Raw genomic sequence first — 11,130 nt, forward strand, 5'->3', positions numbered from 1 at the left:
CTAAATTCAGACATTTTTACAAACGATGATAACCATTTCAAAACTACATAATCTGTGTTTTTAAACAAATGAACGAATCTGTAGTTTACTCTATTCTTAACGATTTAATAGAACCCACATGAAATAATATTAAAAGTAATAGAATCAAATTTATAACTCTGGATCGTCATTAAAAAATCTTGACCATTTATATACACTATATTATTTCTTTTTAACTATTATTTTAGTTCTAACGTGTTCATGATTTTATAATATAAAGTTTAAAAAATTCAAAAAAATCTGATCAATTTYAGGGGTATACAAAAAGTCATTTGATCCAATTAGAACCGACCGACCATAATTGGATATTCAATTGAAATCGGACCGGATCCAAAATTTCAATATCTAAATCGGATCGGTCAGTTMTTGGATGACAGTTCGACATCCAATAAAACCAAACTAATTCAATCCAATGACCATCTAATTAATAACTATATATAATTATTTAYATTTTACAATATTTTTTAGTTGATATTTATGTACATTGTTTTTTAATAACTTAAGAAAATATGTGAATAATTGGTTGAAATGGTGAATTAATTGGTTGAGTATTGGATCGACGATTTGTACATAAGACGGTAAATTGATATCTTGAGCAGTTACATATTCAGGGCCTCTGATACAAATAAACGTCTCACAAGGGTCAAAAGACCGGACAAATCCAATCCAATCAAATGGATAACCTATAGCAACATCCAGTGGATGAAACCGATCCGATCCAATCATCCATTAGATTTGGATGGGATCGGGGTTAACCGAATCGGATCAGATGATAAAATCCAACATCCAATTGATGATTTGATCAGATCCACCTAATTCCACTAKATTTCAACCGATGCACACCCCTAATCAGTTTTTACCATTTTAATTGGTAAGTTTCTAAATTATTTTTTTAAACAAATAAAACCATTGAGTTTTTTTTTTTGAATGATTAAGTGTCTGTATATTAACTTTTAAACAAACTACTTTTAGAAAGAAAAAAAAAGCTATTTGTAATTTGTTAGAAAAGTTTTTAACGTAAAAATTTAAATCAATTTTACTGTTCAAATCCTACGTCATTAAAACCTCTCACATCTAGTGACACTGCTTCCCTTCRTCACCCTATCATTTTCCGTTCTCTATACCAGCCGTTGTCATCACTTATTTGTAACACCCCAAAGCCCAAAGCAACGAACTAGCCCAATAACTTCGAATCCAACTTAAAACCATGGTGGAAGTTATTGGTAACCCACTGCTTGAGACTTATAAGGAGTTAACAATTCTCACATTCTATCAATGTGGGACGAGTTGTTACAAACTACCCCATTTAAACTCTTGACGTCCTCGTCAAGCTGACGCCAGGCTTATCCAGAATCTTCCTCCTTGTCATCGGYGATGTGGGATTTGCCTAAGATGTTACAAACACCCCCTCTTGAGGACTCATCATACTCGATGAGGTTTGCCCCACCATCTCGATGGTACAAGGATCGGCTCTGATACCATTTGTAACATCTCAAAACCCAAAGCAACGAACTAGCTCAATAACTTCCACCATGGTTTAAGTATCTTTCTCTCTCCTTTTTTTAAATATTTTTTGTCTTTCAATTTTCATTTGTTTACAACGTCTTAATGAAGTACGTGTAAATAAATAAAAAAGGTAACAAATGGAAAACAAAAATAAATGATAAAAAAAGAGGGAGATCGATGACAGGGCCCCAGCGACGGTGATAAAGATCGGACGACAATGGAATGACAAGGGGGAGCGATAACATTGGGTAYATTAGATATTTATGATGTATGATTTGGGAATGATGACAGTGATTTAGGTTTTCTTTACTTTAAAACTTCGTAGCCGGTTATTGATAGTTTTTCTGGATTAAAAAGATGCATGTAACCGATTTTTAAAATATCGATTATAAAGTATTTGACAAAAACTCTTAAAAATCATTATTTATGCATTAAATACTGTTTATTAATGCATGTTACTTAAAAATTGAGATTAGAAGTAAATTGTGCATAAKTACAACTTATTAAAGCTTCATGTTTGAATTCGTGTAACTAACTGCAGATAAACATAATAAAATACAAGATAAACATTTCATTTTAAATATAAAAAATCTAAAATATAATTAGAATAATCATTGTATTCTAATAGAATACTCAATGGTTATCCTTATAAAAAGTTATATTATTAAATAAAAATAAATTATTTTGTTATGAAATCTAAATTAAATAATAATACAAAAAATGAACTAAAGGAATTTCATAAAAAAAACAAAAACTTTTAAATAGTTAATTTGATATATTTATTTTTGAAATTTTATAATATATTCAAATTTATATTTTATTCAAAAATAAAAACAATATCCATCTCTCAAAACCACATAAAACCATATTAAAACATCTACAAAGACGGAATAAAACGAARCATTAAAATCGAGATATATCTTCCTGTATTGCACGAGTATATTTCTGGTTTATTAAAAAATATTTAAAGACTTAATCATTCAAAATAAAAAAACTTAATAATTTACTTATTAAAAAAAAAGTAGTTTAAAACTTTATCAATCAAAACATAAAAGTTTGTTAGTTATTTTGAAAAATTTCCTATAAAATTTTGCATCCGAATATATAATAAATAAAGATTTTATGTTATAATGGACGAAAATACATATTTTTTAATGTGAAATTACGATTTTMATCTCCATAGTTTGTTAATAATTCCCATTTTTATCTTTGTGGTTTAAAAATTACGATTTTAATCCTTATGATTCGTAATTTATTGCTATTTTCATTGTTAGGTTAAACTGCTACATTTTTTAATTAACATGAATATTCAACCCGCTATACAAACCAACTAATTCTAGGGCGACTATTCGTTTTGYGGATAACCCGGAATCACCRCATTTGAACCTCCGTTGTCACAAGARGATTTTTTTTATTTCTCATTGGATTCGAATCTGTTATTAATTTTGGAGCCCAAYCTTAAACCACATGAACTAGGGTTGTTTGTTTACCTCTCAATAGTTTCATTAAGAAGCAACCTTTAAATCGTTAACAGATGAATCTTATTTGAAAAAAAATCTGCTTTTTAATGGTTTAAATCCCTCTGAATGATTTTGTATYATGAGTCCATCTTGACCATTTAGCGCCTTAATTTCATTGTAAACAATTACCAAACAATTATATTTAATTTTCTATTATATGGTGAAAGCCTCTTAATCATGCTGATCACTTAATCATTTAGTAACTGCCAAACAACCCTAAAAACAACAATAAACTGTAAATCATAAGAACGAAAATCAAAATTTTAACAAACCACATAAACTAAAAACGAAATTTAGTCAAATATTTATGATAAATTTGAAAATTTGATGTGATACCTACAAATTTGGATACCGTATCAAAAACAATATTTGTTTGTGGAATGAAGATACGATGATTAAATAAACAAAATTCAAACATGGAGACAAAAAGGAAAAAAAAGAGATGGAAGCAAAAGCAAAATCTTGACGCCTGCTTCATCAACATCCTCCTCACATATCCATCGTTCTTTTTTCACCTTTCTCTCTCTCTTCCCCCCTCCCCATTCTTCTTCTTTTTCACGTTTCTTGAGTCTCTACACATATACATACATATTATATATGTATATACAATCACTGTTTTTGTAATTCTGTTTCTCTCTCATCGCATTTTACTCTGCACAGCACAAATCAATCGTATTCTTGAAAAAGATCTTGTGTTTTTCCCTTTTCTGATTCTTCAATCCTCCTTCATTCGTATACCCAATAAAAAGATTGTGTAATCTTTGATCAATTGGCGTTGATGATGCTTTTGAATTTTTAGTGGGTGTTGAAGAATTAGGGTTCGTAGATTGATAATTATGTAGTTTTTCGTTTAAATTAAAGATTAGGGTCTGCTAATTTTTCTTGTTCTTTAATTGGGTATCTTTAATTTTGGTGCGTGGGTCGATAATCGATTGTTGATTTGGCTGATTTTGATGAAATTGATCAAGCGGGGCTAACTTTTTCCAGACCCTAATTGAGGTGTAATTAGGTATATATATATATATATTTATAGATCTGAGTGGCGATTGAACGGTTTTTTTGTTAAGTTGGGGAGTCAATTCAAGAAACCATCATGGATCATATTGTTGGTGGAAAGTTTAAGCTTGGAAGGAAAATTGGGAGTGGATCCTTTGGTGAACTCTATTTAGGTACAATTCTAAATTTTGAGAAATCAATTGCAGTTATTATATATATATAAATGTGTGTGTGTGTGTTTCTTGTTTGTTGATATCCTTCTTGTTTGATGATATTGCAGGTGTCAACATTCAAAGTGGAGAAGAAGTAGCTGTTAAACTGGTATTGACTTCCATTCCTGATGGTGGTTTTGGTGTTTATGATTGCTTGATTCATTATGAGTTATTGGATTTCCATACCATTGATCTTGCAAAAATGGAAAAATAGAAAAGCACACACAAACACACACTCATTTGCAGAAAGAAGGCACATTTTGGACAAGAAGTGTGATGTATGGTTGCATTTATGACGTCATTACTTGTCGAAGATCATTATATCTTGCATACTATTATGTTAGTTTGCGATGAAAAGTAAAGTGTATAATGATTAACGGAGTAAATCATTCGGTAATTTTATACCGATTATTATGTTCATTTTTCAAACTAGGTTGCTATATGAGTTTAATTGTTTTGATCTTGTTAAAAAGGTAAATTAGAATCGATAACAAATAAGAAATATCTTTTTTTCTGGGGTGAAGTTTTGATGGCATTGTATTAGTGTAAAACTAAACTTAACAAAACACACTCCGCATGTCTCACTTGGAAGTAGGGTCTGGGGGTGGGATGTAAGTAGACCTTCTCTCTACCTTAAAGGGTAGAACAATTGTTTTCGTGAAAATCACTGCGTGTGAAAAAGTGTTTGTTGGCGTGGTATTAGTATGTGATGTTAATTATCTTAAGCATGGCTTATGAATCTCCCTTTTAGTTTATGTAATTGTAGGATTTCCTTTCGAAACCATAGTGGGACATTTCATATTGTTTTCTTGCTAATCGTGGTTTTCTATTTGTACCATTTACTTTATTTATATAGTTACTCGCTTACTCTTCATGTTGGTTCATCTATGTCTACTTCATAATCACGATAATAGTTACGGTTACATGCCATCGTACACAGTAATAAATATAGGAAGCGATAAGTGAAAGATATTGTTCGTTCTAAGATTTCCCAAAAAGCTAATTGTAGGTTTGCTTCAACTGGGTTATTTTGCAAAAAAAAAGTATGACACCACCCTCAATACTGGTCCCAAGGCCATCATTGGGAGGTAATTCACATGCCCCTAAGGGCTAGGGGTAATTAGGGATATAGAAAAAGGGGCGAATTTTATGTGACCTTTGATTCTTTATACTATTAGATCTTATGTCAACAAAGAAAACTTCATTTGTTTAATTTTGATTCAGAGGAAAGAAAGTGTGGAGGGTGGTTTCTCGAGTCATACCTCTTAGAAGAAAAGAACTTCATGTTGCGTGTAAATCTAAATCAAACTCCTTGTCCAACATCACAATAGTTAAGTTCCATCTTTTCTGTTGCACCATATGTTTATGGTTTTGTTGATGGGAAACTCTCATCTTTTAGTTTTTTGGTTAACTCTTATAACCTTATATCTTATCGCAAATAAAGGCTAGGCTTATGGCTCCTCCCTATGTAGCCGGTTCGAGTCTCCTTAGGGACATTCTAGCTGTTATCTTCAGGGCTCCATGGGATTAGTCGAGGTGCATTCGAGTTGGCCTGGACACTAGGGTTACCAAAAAAACTTAAGGAGTTCTTGTTTGAAGTATTTAAAAGACATCACTTTGCTGAAGTAGATTAACAAAATTATGAATATGTTGCTTATTAAACCAAAGAACCTTCATGGTGGCACTCATATGTCCAAAGGAGATTCTTCATGATGAACATGCTATATTTATATGCACCGTGTCTAGTTGAAGGTAATACGTGTAGACCCCTTTGTGGCTATAGATCCGCTCCTCTCGCCTCCCCCAGTTTAGAGTATAGGAACTCATATTTTTTTGTTATTGCAACCTACAGGAATCTGTGAAGACGAGGCATCCTCAACTTCATTATGAATCAAAGATATATAGGCTTCTCCAAGGAGGAAGTGAGTTTCTCTCTCTTTTGTAACTTGGGATTTTGTCGTATATGTGTGTGTGTGTGTGTATAAAGTTCAATGGAGAACCATAAATGTTTTAGAACTTGTTTAATGTATTATTCATGATGAATAACTCTAAAGAATCTTGAACATTATTCATCATGTGAATATCATGCATTTTTTCATAAATATCATGTATTTTCATTATTAATAATTTTCGTCATGAATATCTTTCACGACATTCATCATGAATAAAACATGAACAGTTGTTTTCAAAATATTTACGGTTCTCATTTGAACCTACCCCTATGTATGTGCATGCATGTATTCATATTAGTTTCACAAGGTTATATATTTGACTTGACACTTCTTATGATGAACCCTCGCACACACTCGTGTCACTTCGTGCTAATTAACCAAATCATATATTTGTGTTGTCAATGAAGCGGGAATACCTAACCTCAAGTGGTTTGGCGTTGAGGGTGAGTACAATATCATGGTTATTGACCTTCTTGGACCAAGCCTTGAAGACCTTTTCAACTATTGTAATAGAAAGTTCACCTTGAAAACCGTCCTAATGCTTGCGGATCAATTAGTAAGTGTTCATGATAACTCGTCTTTATAAAATCATTCTTCAACTTATAGATCATTTCTCATTCATTTAATGATCTTTCAGTTAAATAGAGTTGAGTACATGCATGCAAGGGGTTTTCTTCACCGTGACTTGAAGCCCGATAATTTTCTTATGGGCCTCGGTCGCAAAGCCAATCAGGTAATTTCCATAGGTGTCGCTAGTTCCAGTCTCCTCAGGGTTATAGGTTGTTATCTTTAGGACCACTGGGGATTTTCCTAGCTGTTATCTTGAGGGCCACTAGCGATTTTCCTTGCTGTTATCTTCAGGGCTTCATGGGATTAGTTGAGGTGTGCGAAAGCTGGCACAGATGCCCATAATATCTTTTGGTTATTGGGCCTCCGTGCAAGCTTTCGCACATGTCGAGGATTATTGGGCGACGGTTATCCCAAAAAAAGATCTTTTAAATTTATGCCAACTTTGTTCTGCTTCTTTTTATTTTTCAAAGTGTATGTTCAATGTTTGATAAAGGTGGTTTGTTAGTGTTGAAATGGAAATCTTTAAATGCGTTCCTTTGCATTTTGCAAAGAGGCCGTTTTCATGATTTGAGTTGGGTGTATTGCAGCTAGTATGTTAAAAGCACTTTGTAAATTCCAATTTGTATATCTTTTCACGGCCGTTTCTTATGACAGGTGTACGCAATTGATTTTGGCCTAGCGAAAAAATATAGGGATCTTCAAACTCATAAACACATACCATATAGGTAACCTATCTTTCCACTCGGTTCTTTCTTTTGCTGGTGCCCTCTTTTTCACATGAAAATTGTAATGTTCGACTTGACACGTATTGGCTCGAGATGTAAAAAAGTTATTATTTCTTTACTTTCATACCCGTTTATGTCTATTCGCAATCTTTGAGAAGGTGTTATCAGTCTATATTCGATGTTAAACTCATTAGAAAATTGTCAGGGAAAACAAGAATCTCACGGGCACGGCTCGTTATGCTAGTGTCAACACGCACCTTGGAGTTGGTGAGTGTGTTACATCACTTCAAAATTTCGAGTATTCTTCTAATGAAAGACGGGTTTTTAAAAGCTTTCTATACCATATAAAGTTTCGATCTTTTTGTGAACGTGCAGAACAAAGTAGACGTGATGATCTTGAATCTCTTGGTTACGTTCTTATGTATTTTATTAGAGGAAGGTCAGCAGATGAAGTTTGTTGTTATTTGTCGGTCATTTTTCTTTGTTGTCTCTGCACCCTGATTTGATTTGTGCTTGTCTTTTTTGCATTAGCCTTCCTTGGCAGGGACTGAAAGCGGGAAACAAGAAGCAGAAATACGACAAGATCAGCGAAAAGAAAATGTTGACTCCGATAGAGGTATTGTGAATGTGCATGTATCATTTGACTATGGATAATATAAATTCATATATGTATATGTAAGTGGGGACAGGTTCTCGTATGTATTTTCAGAACCGTGAACCAAATATTCATAATGAATATTCATGATATTCATAATTGAATTTCATTCATTCATCTATATCTATACTATATCATACACATTAAACATTAGGTACCGACGTCTGACGTATTGTTTAGTAATGCATAATCCCCTAAATTTCAAGTTTACAAGTAATTACTGCATACACATAATTTTTTAAAGCTCTTGGAACTCTATAAAACAAACTAATAACCAACTGAATTTCAAAGTTTATAATACAATCTTGCATCCCGCTACATTGGATGGGTATGCAACTAGTGTATATTTCTTCATATTCATTATGAATATTATGTTATTTACGTTCCTTAAATGAACCTTTCTTCTTGTGTCTTTATGCTTCCCTGCCACTTCAAAAGATAGTTGAAATTCCCGTTGTTTGATAGGTACTATGTAAATCATTTCCATCAGAGTTTATATCGTACTTTCACTATTGTCGATCGTTGCGGTTTGAGGATAAACCGGACTATTCGTACTTGAAGAGGCTTTTCCGGGACTTGTTTATTCGTGAAGGTGAAAGAGAAGTCCATAACTACGCTACCTTTAATCCCCATATGCTCGATTGATCGAATCCATTCTGCCATTTTTGATTATTTTATTTGAACTTCATGATGTTCGTATCTCAGGCTATCAGTTTGACTATGTCTTCGATTGGACTGTATTGAAGTATCCTCAAATAGGTGCCAGCTCCAGAGGACGGGTCGGTACCATAAAAAGTAACTTTTTACGTATTTATGCTGTTCGTTTGAAGAAGTAATATTAATTTTCTGCGTCTTTTTTGCAGCATCATAGTGGTAACGCGGGGTTAAATGCTGGAACATCTGCAGAAAAGCACAGAGGAGCCCCGGGTATTAGCTTATAACTATAATTTCGAATGAAGATGGATGTTATTTGTTTGCTATAGTTAAATATGACACCGATATTACTATACTTTCTTCTTTTGATTCTTTAACAGAATCTAGAAAATTGATCAACCGGGTATTTTTACATGTTCACTGCCTGTATTCACATGTGAATATGACTTATGGGATGTTAGGTTGGTTTTCTGTTAAGTCATGTATGGATAAAGTTGTTTGTGGATCAACCTATCTGTATAGATTGAAAGTTTTTGTTTGGGAGGGTTTTCTCATAGATGGAAGGATCGTGGTTTTTAATATGAAGTGGGTAGGTTTGGAAAAAAAAACTTGGTTTTCTGCATAGAGCATTAAAGCTCCCCCTAGAAGCTTACTAAATAAGTTAGTTTCTGAATCATTAAGCCACTACCAAACAGTCATATACAGCTGATCGAATAAGCTGTGAGTCCTATTAAGCTCATTAAGCTGCTAATAAACAAACCCTTAGTTTCATATATTGTGGATGACAGTTGAGTTTTGAGGAACTAAAGCGGTATTCACATGTGAATATGCATTGTTATCTTAAAGAACTTTCAAATATAGATTTAAATGAATTATATCACATGTGAATACCTTACCGATTTAGTTTCAAATTCCAACCTTTTGTTTAATTGAAGACGGGTGTCATTCGTTTGCTATTATACTTGTTTGTATATGTATGTATATGTGCGTATATTAATACGCCCCGTGTTTTTAAACAGTTGGACAAGATGGCCGTGCAGGAGACGCATACTTGAGAAGAAATCCCACACCCGGTGGGCGTTATGAACATGCAAGACACCGGACTTCTGAAGATCTGCCTTCATCAAAGGATGTGGTAAGTTTCTGTAACTATTGAATAAAACCTTGTTTCATCCCTGTCCACCAATCACGTGAAGACACATCATAAATTTTTACTAAGAGAGAGAAAAGTTGTGGGTTTGATCGGAGGGAAAAGTCGACGTGGTTTGACTGAGGGAAAGTCAATTATGTCGATTTCGGGAAAGTCAATAATGGCTTTCTAGTTGTTAACAGATTCATATTCACATACATTCGAGCATGCGCCTTTTCAAGCCAAACATGCTCATATGTTCTGTATCATACGATAAAAATATAAATATTATCGAGCTTAAACCAACAAAAGGGTTAATCGATCGCGAATTCGATCCCTTGGACGAGCATCGAGCTCGAGCCCTAATTTGAAAAGGTTATTCGAGTTATAGCCTGGTATTAGTTTTTCTACTCGGCTCGGCTTGTTTACACTCCTATTTGTACCTAAATGGTATTATGATGGTGTTATTTGATTTGCAGCAAGCTGATTCCGAAAAAGTGCGAACGTCTCGAAATGGGAGCGCGTCGAAGTATGGTGTGGTCTCGGGCACCAGACCGAGCTCGTCAGCTGAAGCTACGGAAGGCCAATCGTCAAGCCGGATTGTGTCGAGCATCGGGGGCCGAATGTCTACTACTCAAAGAGGCCTTGAGACCAAACCGAGCCGTACCTCAAAGGGTGGACGCGAAGATCCTCTGAGGAGCTTCGAGTTCCTACAAATCAGGAAGTAACGATAAAAAAATCACCGTTAAGTAAAAAATGACGAGATTTATGTTTTTCGGCTCTCTTTCGTATTTTTCGGAGTTCTCGGGCTGTGCATGACCCGCGTGTATTCGTCATTATCACTGTACACGCTCTTGTACGGTTATACTTGAATACTACGATGGTTATTTTTTCTCTTTCGTTTGTTTTGGAATGTCGGGTTTGGTGATTTTGGGAAGGATCCTTTTCGAGTCGTTTGTTGTGATTTATTCGAGTTCAAACGATTTGACAAGAGACGATAAAACATGGCGTTCGACTTTTGTTTGTCATTAAATTCATGAAAAAAGCAAAAGGTCATTGGTCTAACAGTATCTCTACGTTATAGTAGAGTCTAACAGGCCGTTTACCCAACACTTATCCGGTAAGTATTTACCGGTAAAATTTAACACTATAATTTACTTACCAGGTAAGAT

The 11,130-nt window shown here is 33.9% G+C and overlaps 1 protein-coding gene across 1 annotated transcript; it reads left to right on the forward strand.

The window, feature by feature from the left end:
- Positions 1 to 3,606: 3,606 nt before the first annotated feature.
- LOC112512663 (casein kinase 1-like protein 9) lies at positions 3,607 to 10,954 on the forward strand. The gene is made up of 14 exons (XM_025118737.1): positions 3,607 to 4,234; positions 4,342 to 4,382; positions 6,126 to 6,195; positions 6,633 to 6,781; positions 6,863 to 6,958; positions 7,450 to 7,520; positions 7,726 to 7,787; positions 7,896 to 7,959; positions 8,052 to 8,136; positions 8,641 to 8,767; positions 8,881 to 8,954; positions 9,039 to 9,102; positions 9,849 to 9,964; positions 10,438 to 10,954. The coding sequence occupies exons 1-14, from the start codon at positions 4,159 to 4,161 to the stop codon at positions 10,684 to 10,686; spliced, it is 1,344 nt and encodes a 447-aa protein (XP_024974505.1). The 5' UTR covers positions 3,607 to 4,158; the 3' UTR covers positions 10,687 to 10,954.
- The last annotated feature ends 176 nt before the right edge of the window (positions 10,955 to 11,130 follow it).

This window comes from Cynara cardunculus (assembly GCF_001531365.2).
Source record: "Cynara cardunculus var. scolymus isolate 2C chromosome LG 5, CcrdV1, whole genome shotgun sequence".
In the NCBI taxonomy this organism is placed as follows: Eukaryota; Viridiplantae; Streptophyta; class Magnoliopsida; order Asterales; family Asteraceae; genus Cynara; species Cynara cardunculus.

Excerpts from the sequence above, each read along its gene's own strand:
- LOC112512663 (XM_025118737.1), top strand. The coding sequence starts at position 4,159 with ATGGATCATATTGTTGGTGGAAAGTTTAAGCTTGGAAGGAAAATTGGG. Across the intron at positions 4,383-6,125 it reads AAGAAGTAGCTGTTAAACTG|GAATCTGTGAAGACGAGGCA; the intron begins GTATTGACTTCC and ends TGCAACCTACAG. Across the intron at positions 6,782-6,862 it reads TAATGCTTGCGGATCAATTA|TTAAATAGAGTTGAGTACAT; the intron begins GTAAGTGTTCAT and ends ATGATCTTTCAG.